This window comes from Oncorhynchus gorbuscha, linkage group LG22, assembly GCF_021184085.1.
Source record: "Oncorhynchus gorbuscha isolate QuinsamMale2020 ecotype Even-year linkage group LG22, OgorEven_v1.0, whole genome shotgun sequence".
Taxonomy (NCBI): Eukaryota; Metazoa; Chordata; class Actinopteri; order Salmoniformes; family Salmonidae; genus Oncorhynchus; species Oncorhynchus gorbuscha.
Genome location: NC_060194.1, coordinates 32,015,689 through 32,029,127, shown reverse-complemented (window position 1 = coordinate 32,029,127; position 13,439 = coordinate 32,015,689). Strand labels below are relative to the sequence as shown.

At 44.3% G+C, this 13,439-nt stretch overlaps 2 protein-coding genes across 7 annotated transcripts; both read left to right on the top strand.

The window, feature by feature from the left end:
- Positions 1-2,596, top strand: LOC124009175 (zinc finger and SCAN domain-containing protein 2-like). Of its 2 annotated transcripts, none has more exons than XM_046320735.1 (4): positions 1-646; positions 754-839; positions 917-1,031; positions 1,235-2,596. In XM_046320735.1, the coding sequence occupies exons 1-4, from the start codon at positions 433-435 to the stop codon at positions 2,359-2,361; spliced, it is 1,542 nt and encodes a 513-aa protein (XP_046176691.1). In that variant the 5' UTR covers positions 1-432; the 3' UTR covers positions 2,362-2,596. The 2 variants fall into 2 exon arrangements, with proteins under 2 accessions (XP_046176691.1, XP_046176690.1); XM_046320734.1 differs by having other exon boundaries at positions 4-646; positions 733-839.
- Positions 2,597-2,982: 386 nt separating this feature from the next.
- On the top strand, positions 2,983-12,803 carry LOC124009797 (titin-like). 5 transcript variants are annotated; one of them, XM_046321971.1, is made up of 14 exons: positions 2,983-3,101; positions 3,649-4,010; positions 4,092-4,194; positions 4,276-4,420; positions 4,641-4,723; positions 5,012-5,119; positions 6,834-6,952; positions 7,075-7,231; positions 7,449-7,546; positions 7,643-7,714; positions 7,908-8,717; positions 8,872-9,059; positions 9,161-9,837; positions 9,920-12,803. In XM_046321971.1, the coding sequence occupies exons 2-14, from the start codon at positions 3,923-3,925 to the stop codon at positions 12,324-12,326; spliced, it is 5,055 nt and encodes a 1,684-aa protein (XP_046177927.1). In that variant the 5' UTR covers positions 2,983-3,101; positions 3,649-3,922; the 3' UTR covers positions 12,327-12,803. The 5 variants fall into 5 exon arrangements, with proteins under 5 accessions (XP_046177927.1, XP_046177929.1, XP_046177930.1 ...); XM_046321973.1 differs by lacking the exon at positions 2,983-3,101 and having other exon boundaries at positions 3,293-4,010; positions 9,920-10,886; positions 10,929-12,803; XM_046321974.1 differs by lacking the exon at positions 2,983-3,101 and having other exon boundaries at positions 3,294-4,010; positions 9,920-11,336; positions 11,475-12,803.
- The last annotated feature ends 636 nt before the right edge of the window (positions 12,804-13,439 follow it).

Genomic DNA, 13,439 nt, shown 5'->3' with positions numbered 1-13,439 from the left:
AGCTATTGTCAGATAATTTTATGTTAATTTCTCCACCGTAAGCCACCTCCAACATTGTTTTAGAGAACTTGGCATTACGTCTGACCGGCTCACAACCGCAGACTGAGTTTAAGGATGCCCGCCCTGGACATCCGGCTTCTTTACCTGCAGGATCGTCTGGGCCTGGCATCCACTATATTATTGATCAGTATACCTGCCTTGCCAGTGCTAATTCTACCAATTTTGTAAGGCTATTGCAGTCTCATATTTACGGTAATAAATATTTACGTCACGAGTTGAACGGAAGTGCGATTGAAATTGCGCACGGATCTCCCACTCCGTACATTGTTGCTATTTATCAAGGTCTACGGATTGTTTATGCAAATTAGCTTGGAAATTGTAGACTATTGACTTCAAACAGATAATACAAATCTGTAATTTGGGTTTTACAAGATGGCCAGCTGCAGTTTTCAGTCGCAGTTGGTATCGATTATGGAGGTATTAGCTAAAGCCGCTGTAGCAGAAATAAACAATCGTGTAGATGATAGCTGTGCAGTTATACGTTTGGAAATGACCCAAAGCCAACGAGATATTGATGTACTGAAAAGAAAGTGTCGAATGATGGAGAGTGAGCTGAAGAAGACACAAGGACGAGATAGGAGAAAAGGTAGTAATTTGATTGCATGAACAACTGAAGAAAATCCCAAATGTGTGAATAACCCTAATATTTCACTGAATACAATTATTTTCCAGTTCTTTACCCCATGTCAACAGAAAGATTGTCATATCCTGTCAAGATTGTTTTGAACAAAGAAAGGAATAGCTCACAGTGGAGAGGCAGAGAGGACTCTCCGTGCCAGGTGTGATAAATCACCTTTTATGAAAAGTGTTAGACATGGTGTGTGCCCAGAGGAATAATTGCAGTTCCCTGTTACAGCCTACAGATGTGGAGCAGAGAGTGGAGACTGAACCCATACTGATCAAAGATGAGGAGACAGCAGAGGACGTGTGGAAGACTGACCCTCAGGAAGAGCTCAGGATCACTGGAAAGGGTGGGTGTGACCATAAGGGGTACTGCTCTGTCTGTCTATGGAAGACCGTGTGGGTGTAGTGGTATGCAAGTTCCAAATTACATTGGTGTTTTATGTTCTGGCATATGTAGCGCACGGACACAGTCAGTTCTAAAGCAGTCATGTTTTGCAACTGTTAAGGGTCTTTTGTAATGTTTATTTTATGTTGATCCCCAAATCTTTAGATTCTGGTTCCAAGCCTGGGAAACCACCATCCTTTGAGCAACGGCACTGTGATGAGGACTTCATCACTCAACCCAATATATCTCCCAGAGATTCAGTGGAACATTACCCAAATTCTGATCGTCCAGAGGAACCAGGAACACCCCGGCTCGCATCTACAGAGGTGTTCAGTATAGAGCAGCACCGGCCAGACGAGAACTCACTAGACCTAGTGATGGTGAAAGAGGAGGAGCTGGATCAGACCACAAACCTGGCAGGACCTGACCAGTTTGTCATGGATGAGTCTGATGGGCAGTTGTGGACCTCTGTGGATCCAGGCAGAGACACTGACCCTGATGGCCACCCAGATTTCTCCTTTCATTCCACAGAAAAGTACTCTCAGAATATCTCAATTTACCCATCTCATAGTGGACTGTCATCTGTTCCTACTATGACAGATGATGTAGCGCCATCACTTCACTCTTCTATAGGAAAACCACATGCTAACATGTTCAGTGCAGAAAAACACAGGAAAGGACATGTCAGAACATCGGCTGATGAGACTAGACAACAGATGCCAGAGGGACAGAGTAGCGAGACGCTGAACTCAAATAATGAAGGAAATAGTTTAGCTCTACAGCCAAGGCAGCATCAGTACAGGGCTTCAGAAGCAACAGTGAGATTGAGTGAGTGCATGACAGGGTCAAACATGGCCACCACCTCCACCTTCTCTGGATACAGCCTGAGTCGCAGTAGTTTTAACATGGTGAAGAGAATGAGGAGTCAGTGGAGGTCGGGCGGCACCACCGAGAGGCGTTTCAGCTGCACCTTCTGTGGGAAGAGCTTCCCGCGTTTCTGGCAGCTAAAAGAACACCTCCGAAGTCACACCGGAGAGAAACCGTACACCTGCGAACAGTGTGGCAGGAGTTTTACCAAGCAATGCAACCTGATCAGACATGCTGTGGTCCACAGCGGAGAGAAGCCCTACAAGTGCACACAGTGTGGGAAATGCTTCACTCAGCGCTCTGGTATGAAGTCACATCAAAGAACTCACATAGGAGAGAGTCCAGTGTCTCAATACGTGGCACCCGCATACCCTGGGGATCCACACACAAGTTTAATGTTGTCTCAGACCAGATGGAACAAATAGTTCATAGTTACATAGTTTTTCTGGAACTTTGTTTTGAGACAATTTGACAAGCTTTTCCTCATTGATTTGTGAATTGGTTCTGATGTTTGACTGTTGATGGCTCTTCACTTTTATTTTAAACAACTAATTTACAACTGGTAACAATGTATTTTGTACTATTTTGTACTAACTGTAAAAAAAACATGTTATTTTCAATAAAATGTATTTAATGAAATAGTCCATCTGCTTTTAGATGAATAATATGTAGGAGTAATTTAGTCTGTATTGTCTAGGTAGTGTCTGACTATCTGGAATGTCACGTCTTGCCACAAGGGACAGTCTCATATTAGGTCAGGTTAATAACTCAATTCAACTTGATTTTCAGTTAGATTTGGAAGTTACTCTGCTGCCTTAAAATGGTGAGTTACTGTATGTCATCTCAAAATGAGGCAATAAAATATGTTTCAGTGTAATAGGCTATATGTGTTTATACTGAAACATTTTGCATTGTCTAAACTGACCACTGTTTCTGAATAAAACTGGTAATCTGAATCAAAGATCATTAGATAAGAGAAATAGATTGGTAGTTTGAATGATTTACTCTTTCATTGATTTACCAATCAACAGAGGCAGAGCTAATGGAGGAGATCTACAGAAAGAGAACGCGAGCGAGAAAGAGACTCAGGAAGTCGACAGGGGAAGTTTAGTGGTTTCTTGCGTCATTGCTTGCTGCTGCTTGGTTGTGCCGGTGCAGAGTGAAGGTAGGAACAGTAAACTTTTTATTATGCTTTTTTATTCTTGTTTTTACCTCAATGTCACCAGAAACTTGAGAGGAGTAGCAGTGACAGTGTGTTAGGGGTGGAATGGTAGGGGTCAGGGGGATGGAGAGGTGGGGTCAGACACAGAGGCTTCATGTTCTTCGACAGGCCTGCAGTCAGAACGACATACAATTCAATTGACTTCCGCTGCAGTGAGAGGGCCACAATGGCTGCGAGAGGCAGGGAGGAGAAGGCCTTTATCGGTCACGGAGAACAGCCAGAGCCGGGGTTAGGGGTGTCAGTGTTCCATTAGCATAGGAAGACTAGGCGTTATTTACTTTAAAGTCTCCCCAAATCACAGCACTGAGAGGGAGTCTAGGAGTATTGGGGTAAAGGGTGTGGCCTGTTTATTTTGTGAAGAAGACATTAAGGGGAAGTGAAGACTGATGCATTCTGTAGATTGTGAGCGATGCTCACAAATGATCACATTAAGTGTTGTGTTGGTGTACGTATATTGAGAAGATGATTTAGCTGGTTTCTTACTTTGCAGAGTGCCACAAAGACAGCATGACCTAGCACAATGCCTTAAAACACAGCTCATTATATCACAGTATATAGCACTGCACATCACAGAGTGGAACAATAACACTTAATAAAATGCAATGAAGAAAACAAATTGTTGCATATTAACAGTATATTGTAAATGTATATGAGCACCTCATGGTCACGTTACCATTAACCAAGTTATACAGAAAATACATATATCAGACACACAAACACACAGGGCTGGATGTGTGAGAGGTTGAGGCAGGAGAAAAGAAGAGATGCGGAGACTCCGGAGAAAAGGAGGGAACAATGAGAAGGTGTTTGGCTGTGACCTGTTGGACCACTTGTCCACTACCTGTCAGGAGAGTAAGTCCCAAGTTTCCCCAGACAATTGACTAGAATATGTTAAATATTAGCTTGAATACCATGGTCTTGTCTCCCTCTCAGTTCCCCAGGTGCTGCGAAGCTGCAGTGAATTCATTGAGGAGCATGGGGTGGTAGATGGGATCTACAGGCTATCTGGGGTGTCATCCAACACACAGAAACTAAGGTACGTGGGGTGTGTGAGTTTGTGTGCTTGCGTTTGTGTGCCTGTGTACAGCAGTGAAATGTTGTGTTTGTCTCCAAACAGGGGTGAGTTTGACAGTGAGGGGACCCCGGATCTCAATAAGGATGTGTACCTGCAGGACATTCACTGTGTCAGCTCTGTCTGCAAGGCCTACTTCAGAGAGTTACCCAATCCCCTCCTCACATACCAGCTCTATGACAAATATGCTGTGAGTACCTGTCTTGATAGTTATTCAGAGACATGGACAGACACCAGGGTTGCGTTCATTAAGAACAAAAAGGAGAAAGCGTTTTGAAATGGATAATTCTTGTTTTATTAAGTTCGGATTAGAAAACATTTACTCCCATTTCATACCTACTAAATTGGACCCAGCATAAAGATGGCATATGCCTTTTAGTAAATCAACCTCACACCTCTTTACCCATTAGGAAGCTGTGGCGATTCAGTTGGAGGAGGAGAGGCTGGTTAAGATTAAGGATGTGCTGAAAGAGTTACCTGCTCCCCATTACAAGTAAACGTCTACTATTTAACTATCTCTTTCACTATAGATATAGAAAGTGTAAATGACTGCTGTATGTTTTCATATATTACATGGCCTGCAACCGTCTGTTTATAACTAGAGGTAAATTCTGCTTCATACCATATCTCTTGAACTTACTAGTATATTTCAGGCTGTGCACGGCTTTTCTAGCCATGCATAGTTATTCTCAAACAGTTTCAAATGTTTTTAAACAGTTTTTAAATTAACTATCCCACTTCCATCTCTTTCTGCCCCTTCTCCCTCTCACTGGTTTCTCAGAACTCTGGAGTTCCTGATGCGCCACCTTGTCAAGATGGCTTCTCACTCCTCACACACCAATATGCATTCCCGGAACCTCGCCATTGTTTGGGCTCCGAACCTTCTCAGGTGTGTGGGTTTGTGTGTACACTACCGTTCAAAAGTTTGGGGTCACTTAGAAATGTCATTGTTTTTGAAAGAAAGCATGTTTTTTTGTCCATTAAAATAACATAACATTGATCAGAAATACAGTATAGACATTGTTAATGTTGTAAATGACTATTGTAGCTGGAAACAGAATATTTTTTATGGAATATCTACATAGGAGAACAGGCCCATTATCAGCAACCATCACTCCTGTGTTCCAATGGCACGTTACGTTAGCTAATCCAAGTTTATCATTTTAAAAGACTAATTGATGATTAGAAAACCCTTTTGCAATTATGTTAGCACAGCTGAAAACTGTTGTTCTGATTAAAGAAGCAATAAAACTGGCCTTTAGGCTTGTTGAGTATCTGAAGAATCAGCATTTGTGGGTTCGATTACAGGCGCAAAATGGCCAGAAACAAAGTCCTTTCTTCTGAAACTCGTCAGTCTATTCTTGTTCTGAGAAATGAAGGCTATTCCATGTGAGAAATTGCAAAGAAACTGAAGATCTGGTACAACGCTGTGTACTAATCCCTTCACAGAACAGCGCAAACTGGCTCTAACCAGAATAGAAAGAGGAATGGGAGGCCCTGGTGCACAACTGAGCAAGAGGACAAGTACATTAGAGTGTCTAGTTTGAGAAACAGACACCTCACAAGTCCTCAACCTGCAGCTTCATTAAATAGTACCCGCAAAACACCAGTCTCCACGTCAACAGTGAAGAGGCGACTCCGGGATGCTGGCCTTCTAGGCAGAGTTGCAAAGAAAAAGCCATATCTCAGACTGGCCAATAAAAAGAAAAGATTAAGATGGGCGAAAGAACACAGACACTGGACAGAGGAATATTGTAAAAAAGTGTTATGGACAGACAAGTCTAAGTTTGAGGTGTTCGGACCACAACGAAGGATATTCGGGAGATGCAGAAATAATGAAAAGATGCTGACGGCATCTGTCAAGCATGGTGGAGGCAATGTGATAGTCTGGGGGTGCTTTGTTGGTGGTAAAGTGGGAGATTTGTACAGGGTAAAAGGGATCTTGAAGAAGGAAGGCTATCACTCCATTTTGCAACGCCATGCCATACCCTGTGGACGGCGCTTAATTGGAGCCAATTTCCTTTTACAACAGGACAAAGCACAGCTCCAAACTATGCAAGAACTATTTAGGGAAGAAGCAGTCAGCTGGTATTCTGTCTATAATGGAGTGGCCAGCACAGTCACCGGATCTCAACCCAATTGAGCTGTAAGAGCAGCTTGACCGTATGGTACGTAAGAAGTGCCCATCAAGCCAATCCAACTTGTGGAAGGTGCTTCAGGAAGCATGGGGTGAAATCTCTTCAGTTTACCTGAACAAATTGACAACTAGAATGCCAAAGGTCTGCAAGGCTGTAATTGCTGCAAAGGGAGGATTCTTTGACGAAAGCAAAGTTTGAAGTACACAATTATTATTTCAATTAAAAATCATTATTTATAATCTTGTCAATTTATAATCTTGTCATTATTTATAATATTGTCTTGTCTATATTTTCTATTCATTTTGCAACTCATTTCATGTATGTTTTCATGGAAAACAAGGACATTTCTAAGTGACCCCAAAGCTTTGAATGGTAGTGTACATGAGAGAGAAAGAAGTGAAGATATAGTTAAAACAGGGTGTTTGCATTGTTCAATGTTGTTTAATCCTCTGAGTTTGTTTGCAGGTCAAAGGACATTGAGGCGTCAGGGTTTAACGGTACAGCAGCCTTTATGGAGGTGAGGGTCCAGTCTATTGTGGTGGAATTCATCCTCACCCACGTGCCCCAGCTGTTTCCTGATTCAGGTACATCACTTTTCCTCTCTCTCTTTTTCTCTCCCTGTCTCTCTCTTTCTCAGCCATAGAGAATAGATACTCACTCACAGCACTCATATCTCCTCCCTCTCTTCTTCACCTCCTTATTAAAGGTATTACGGAGCGCCGGAAGTCACTGCCATCTCCCTCTATACACAATCCAGAGGAACCTTTCTTCCGGGCCATTCCATTCCAGTTAGGCAACATCAGCCCAGGGGACGGTCCCCCTGCCATGCGTTCCTACCACGCCATCATAGACGGGACAGACAAGTAAGCAAATTCACACAAAAAAACAAAAACATGGCCAGTTTATGCTAATTTATCATCAAGATAGTAGCAGTATAGTGGTTGAGGTTGGAAGAGGTTTAGTGTTCGTAATGGTAATAGATAGGTTAGTATTAGGGCATATAGTTTTTCCTACATGGCCAGGTCACGTGGTGTAGAAAAATCCTGGCCAGAGTAACAGAAGTAACATTCTCTACTTCAGGAGGAAGGGATCTCTTAAGGGCAGGAAGTGGAAGTCCATCTTCAATTTAGGAGGCAGACTCCATGATCCGAGACGGAGGAACAAGAACTCGGCCAAAGGTGAGTGACACACTGATGTTATCTTTAATTCAATGCATGGCTTTGCAATGGTAATAATGATTATTTTGAGTTTGACAATCATCCTTCCATCTGTAGAAAAAGAGAGAACTGTCTTGAGGCCAGCGAAGAGCATGGATTCCCTGAGCTCTGTGCCCTATCCGCAAGAAGGTGCATCTTCTTACTTGTTTACCCAGTCTTTATCTTATTGTATAGATGTTGGTGAATATGTTTTTATAGTAATTAAATGAATGCATACTGGTAAGGCTAAGGAATCATTTATTTTCTGTGTTCAGTAGTACTATAGTCTTACAATTATGACAGTTTTGTGTAGACTAATGTGAATGTTTACAATACCTCTCAGGTTCCAGACAACGACCCCCTTCCACTGTGATGTCCCCCTTGGCTCAGCCCTCTCCCTGTACCCAGGGGGTTGCGGAGGGAGGGGCATCCAGTAGTGGTGGTGATATGGGCAGCGGGTATGCTGTGACCTACCGGAGGGGACAGGGGGCTAGTGTGAGTGTAGTGAGCGGGGGCGGCGGAACACAGGGCATATACAGTCGACTGGACAGTCACTGTGGTGGGGGCAACAGCACTGAGGCTCTGCAACCCCCATCCAGATCCCCAGGACTCTCCAGCAAAGCCGACCGGCGGGCAGGGATCCACATCTCCGGACCTTTCTCGGTCACAGTACCCCTTCACATCACATCAGGCCTGGCCTTTGGGGTGCTGCAGGGGGGTGGAGCGGACAGGGGCAACCACAGAGGAGGACAGGAGAGTGGAGATAAAGGAGAGGGCGGGGAGGGTGACAGACGGAAGGGAAGGGAGGGGGAGAGACAGAAGGCAAGGGAGGGTCACAGACAGGAGGCAAGGGAGGGTGACAGACAGGAGGGAGGGGAAGGGGAAAGGCACATCCGAGTAGAAGTTAAGAGGGAGGACAAGACTGACCTAGGCAAGAGAAGAGATGAGGAGGTAACAGGGGAGAGGAGAGGTGAGGCAGAGGAAGATAAAGTTGAAGAAAAATGGGGAAGAGGAGAAGAGGAGAGAGAAGAGGAAGTGAATGGGGACTGTGTATCTAAGCCATCAGAAGAAAGCATTGAAGAGATTCTGGTTCAGGGTGAGGGTGGAGAAGGGGATGCAGAAAACCATGACAACGATGAGGGAGAATACATGGGTATGTCTAATCATTTATGTGTTTAAATAAACATAATTTGCGTAATAAGGGAAGTACAATAGTCATGGTAGTAGGTTTATAGATACCGGTTGGAGTGAAATTCACTTGGATAGGAAATTTGTGTCAATCTGTAACATTTGCCTTTACTCCTCAGATATGAAAGGATCTGTGCAGACTGCCCTGGATGCCCCAGATATGTCAGGTGTCAGAAATGAAGTAGTTGCCATAGATTTGCCATTTCCTCTGATGGAGGAGGACGATGAACAAGACCAGGACTGTCCACTGGACTTTCAGGATACTTTTGGATTCCTTGACCTTATGGACAGCAGTGTCTCCAGCCAGGTGTGTATGTGTCTGTGTCTGTCTGTTTCTTTTTGTGTGTCTGTGTGTTTAATCATTTAGTTATGATCCTAACCTCTCTTTTCCGTCCTCTCTCCTCCCAGATGTTCCAAGAGTTCTCAGTGGAGCCTCATCATGGGGGTGATGAGTATGAAGACGAGGTGGAGCATAGATCCCCAGGACTCTCACATGACAGACCAGACCCTGTCACACAGCCACCTGTAGACACACAGACACAAATACAGACACAAACGCCCATACACAGGCCTCTAAGCATAGATCAGTATGGGCGAGCCAACAAGTCAATGAGTCTGCCTTACATGTCCCGGCCCTTCCTGCCTGCTCTGTCTTCCTCCTCCTCTGAAGAAGAAGAGGAGGATGAAGAAGGTGATGATTATGACAAAGAAGATGAGGAGGATGATGATGACATGTTCTGTAAAAGTCTACCATCTAGTTTGGTGTTCAACAGACTGACATGGAGTGGACCTCAGACTGACTTGGAGAACAGTTTGTCCCCAGCCCCTGTGCCCTCACAACCACTGGACGGTGCCTCTGATGACGGACCAATTTCTAGTTCTGAGGCCAGAATTCCCCCTGAGCACTTGGACATTGATTCCCCTGACTGCTGTCACCACTCAGTGGAGGTTTTGAGGTATAGCAAAGCTGAAGAAAAGAATAGTCTGGAAGCGATGAAACTGGTGGAGGAGGAGGATGCAGAACAGGATCGAGGCAACCAGGAGAAAAACCAGGCAGACACCCTGACCAATACTTGCACAGAAAGGTAAGCAGAGGCAGGTTATTTATAAAGTGAAGAACAGCAGATCAGGATAAATGTACTTGATAAATGTTACTTGTCATCATAGATCGCCTTCACTTTGCAGCACTGACATAGAAGAACGTTGTCACTTGGTTGAAACCAGCATCATGGAGGAAGAGGAAACTCCAGATCACATTGAGAAGAGCCACGCTTCAGCATCCGCATCAACTGACTGTGAGGAGGCCTCACTGCAGACCACTGGAGTTCATCTGAAGCTCAAAGACGAGGAAGAGGTCCTGAAGAGTCAATGTCCTGAAGAAGGTGTGATTTCAGAGGGTTATCATGGTGATACAGTGAGCGAAGCCGATGCAGAAAACCCACAAGAGCATTTACTCGCGGCCTCTCTTACTGTTTCCTGTGCTGAAGAGCCAGAGAACATAGTCAATGAGCGATCAGAGGAGGTTTCTAGAGATTCAGCTGGGGATGTAAAAGAGCATCCTGAAAAAAGTGCTAAGAGGGAGAGAGCTGGAGAGGAGAAGAAGGTAGAGGAAGTGATGGAGGAAAGAGATGATAGAAACGGGGGAGGATGGGACAAACAAGAGGGAGAAGAAACAGCATGTGAGAGCGAGGGAGATATGGGCAAAAGAGAGGAGAGAGAGGTATTAAAGGAATTGGAAAAAACTGAAGAAAATTATGTGGGGGTTAGGGTGGGAGTGGAGGAGAAGGAACAAGGAGGAATGATTGAAGAAGAGGATGACAGGATAGCAGGTGATGAAAGGGAAGTAGGAGAAGAGGACACAAAGCAGGAAGAGCTCATTTATGAAGAGATGATGAGCATAGTAGTGAGGGATGACATGATGGAAAGTGGAGAGTGTAAGGATAGGGAAGGAAAGACTGAGGGAAGTACATTTATAGAGGAGGTGATAGAAACCAAAGAAGATGGAGAGATGATTGGAGTACAACAGAAAGAGATCATGAAAGAGATAAATGAGAGTAAGGCAAGTGAAGAGATGAGTGCAAAAGAAGAGGCGAAGAAAGCGGTGGAAGGAGTGGATCCCATGGGAGAGACTGAGGAAGAGGCAGCTGAAGGAGTGGATACCATGGGAGAGACTGAGGAAGAGGCAGCTGAAGGAGTGGATACCATGGGAGAGACTGAGGAAGAGGCAGCTGAAGGAGTGGATACCATGGGAGAGACTGAGGAAGAGGCAGCTGAAGGAGTGGATCCCATGGGAGAGACTGAGGAAGACGCAGCTGAAGGAGTGGATACCATGGGAGAGACTGAGGAAGAGGCAGCTGAAGGAGTGGATACCATGGGAGAGACTGAGGAAGACGCAGCTGAAGAGAGGGTGGAAGGTGTGGATACCATGGGAGAGACTGAGGAAGAGACAGCTGAAGGAGTGGATACCATGGGAGAAACTGAGGAAGAGGCAGCTGAAGGAGTGGATACCATGGGGGAGACTGAGGAAGACGCAGCTGAAGAGAGGGTGGAAGGTGTGGATACCATGGGAGAGACTGAGGAAGAGGCAGCTGAAGGAGTGGATACCATGGGAGAGACTGAGGAAGAGGCAGCTGAAGGAGTGGATACCATGGGGGAGACTGAGGAAGACGCAGCTGAAGAGAGGGTGGAAGGTGTGGATACCATGGGAGAGACTGAGGAAGAGGCAGCTGAAGAGAGGGTAGAAAAGATGTTGATTTATAATGAGAAACAGGATCTAGAGGCACAGCACGTTTTAGAGAGAAGACAAAGAGATATAGATCTTATAAAGGATGTTGTGGGAGAGGGATATGAGGAGGGAGAGAAAGAGATTGAAGTGGGAGATGTAATCTGGGAGGAAGAAGGAGATAGTATACGTGTGGTCCAATGGGAGACAGATGAGAAGAAAGGAGAGATGAAAGATCAACTAAAGACACCAACAATAGAGGAAAGAGAAGAAGAACTGAAAGAGATCCAGATAAACAACAACAAAAAATATGAGGGAGAAAACAAAGCGATGGATAGTAAAGTGGGGTCTGAAAAAGGGGTGGGGAGAGTGCTGGTCGTGTCTAAACAACAAACACCCCCTAAAGTGTATCAAGCAAGATCAGTGCCAGTGGTACCACCCAAGCCCCATCACTGCCGAATAACTGCACTGAACCTCAGACAACAGCAGCACCAGAGGGAGAGGAGAGAGACAGACAGAGACAGTGGAAAGGGAAAGGTACACAGGACTTTGGGACAGCAAGATAAGGAGAGAAAGATGGAAGGAAAGCCAGAGCATGACAAAGTCAGCAAGACAGAACGAGGGTGGAATGAGGATGGGGAAGATGAGGGCACAGGCAAAAAGGAGGCACAGAGTGGGGGGGTGAGGGAGAGGAGGAGAGATGTGGATGAGGGGGGAGTGAAAGACATGATGAAAAACAGTCCAGTCAGTATGTGTTTTGATGAAGCTGTTGCCATGGGAATCAAGAGAGGGAGAGAGAAAGAGGGCAGTGAAAGGGAGAAAAAAAAAGAGAGAGGATATGAAGTACAATAAAGAGAAAGAGGTGGACATAAAAGCCAGTAAATGTTATAGTCATTGACTCTGTCTGGATGGTTAGTATACAAACGTATCATTTATATATAGTTATATTTTCCATACTGCCTGTATTATTCAGCCTGGGCCTAGAACCCCGTCCCACTAATATTCAGGGCTACTCAGAAAACTGATCCTCCGCAGACTCCCCCCTCCCCTCCATCTGTAAATGTCCTCCTTATTTGTTGCTATTTTCAACCTATTAAACTAACTTGCCATTTTAACTTGGTTTCAATCTACAAAGAGTTGTAAATTTACACCCAAGTATGTCAATCTCAGGTATCACATCTCATGCATAACCATAGGTATTGTGAGCAAGAAAATTGTATAACTTCTTATGAGCAACGGCTAGAGATGTCATTATTTGTACCAATTCCTAAAACCAATGCATTTTCTGTTTTTAATTCATTTTTGTGAATAAATTTATTCTGCAGACAAAAATAAGTGTCTTGTTTGTATTTTCAGAAATAATTTTACAAGTAGCTGTCCTGACTGATTTCACAGAAATATCACAATATAAGGACATAGGGGTGCTATACAGAAGATAACCCAATTTGGTAAAAGACCAAGTCCATATTATGGCACGAACAGCTCAAATAAGCAAAGAGAAATGACAGTCCATCATTACTTTAAGACATGAAGGTCAGTCGAACCGGAAAACTTCAAGAACTTTGAAAGTTTCTTCAAGTGCAGTCGCAAAAACCATCAAGCGCTATGATGAAACTGGCTCTCATGAGGACAGGAAAGGAAGACCCAGAGCTACCTCTGCTGCAGAGGATACATTCATTAGAGTTAACTGCATCTCAGATTGCAGCCCAAATATATGCTTCACAGAGTTCAAGTAACAGACACATCTCAACATCAACTGTTCAGAGGAGACTGAGTGAATCAGGCCTTTGTGGTCAAATTGCTGCAAAGAAAGCACTACTAAAGGACACCAATAAGAAGAAGGGACTTGCTTGGGCCAAGAAACATGAGCAATGGACATTAGACTGGTGGAAATCTGTCCTTTGGTCTGATAAGTCCAAATGTGAGTTTTTTGGTTCAACCGCAGTGTCTTTGTGAGACATATTG

Bases quoted from the DNA above. Each gene is read 5' to 3' on its own strand.
- LOC124009175 (XM_046320734.1), top strand. From the start codon at position 433: ATGGCCAGCTGCAGTTTTCAGTCGCAGTTGGTATCGATTATGGAGGTA. The intron at 840-916 runs GTGTGATAAATC...TCCCTGTTACAG, and splicing joins GAGAGGACTCTCCGTGCCAG to CCTACAGATGTGGAGCAGAG. The intron at 1,032-1,234 runs GTGGGTGTGACC...CCAAATCTTTAG, and splicing joins GCTCAGGATCACTGGAAAGG to ATTCTGGTTCCAAGCCTGGG.
- LOC124009797 (XM_046321971.1), top strand. From the start codon at position 3,923: ATGCGGAGACTCCGGAGAAAAGGAGGGAACAATGAGAAGGTGTTTGGC. The intron at 4,195-4,275 runs GTACGTGGGGTG...GTCTCCAAACAG, and splicing joins TCCAACACACAGAAACTAAG to GGGTGAGTTTGACAGTGAGG. The intron at 5,120-6,833 runs GTGTGTGGGTTT...GTTTGTTTGCAG, and splicing joins TGGGCTCCGAACCTTCTCAG to GTCAAAGGACATTGAGGCGT.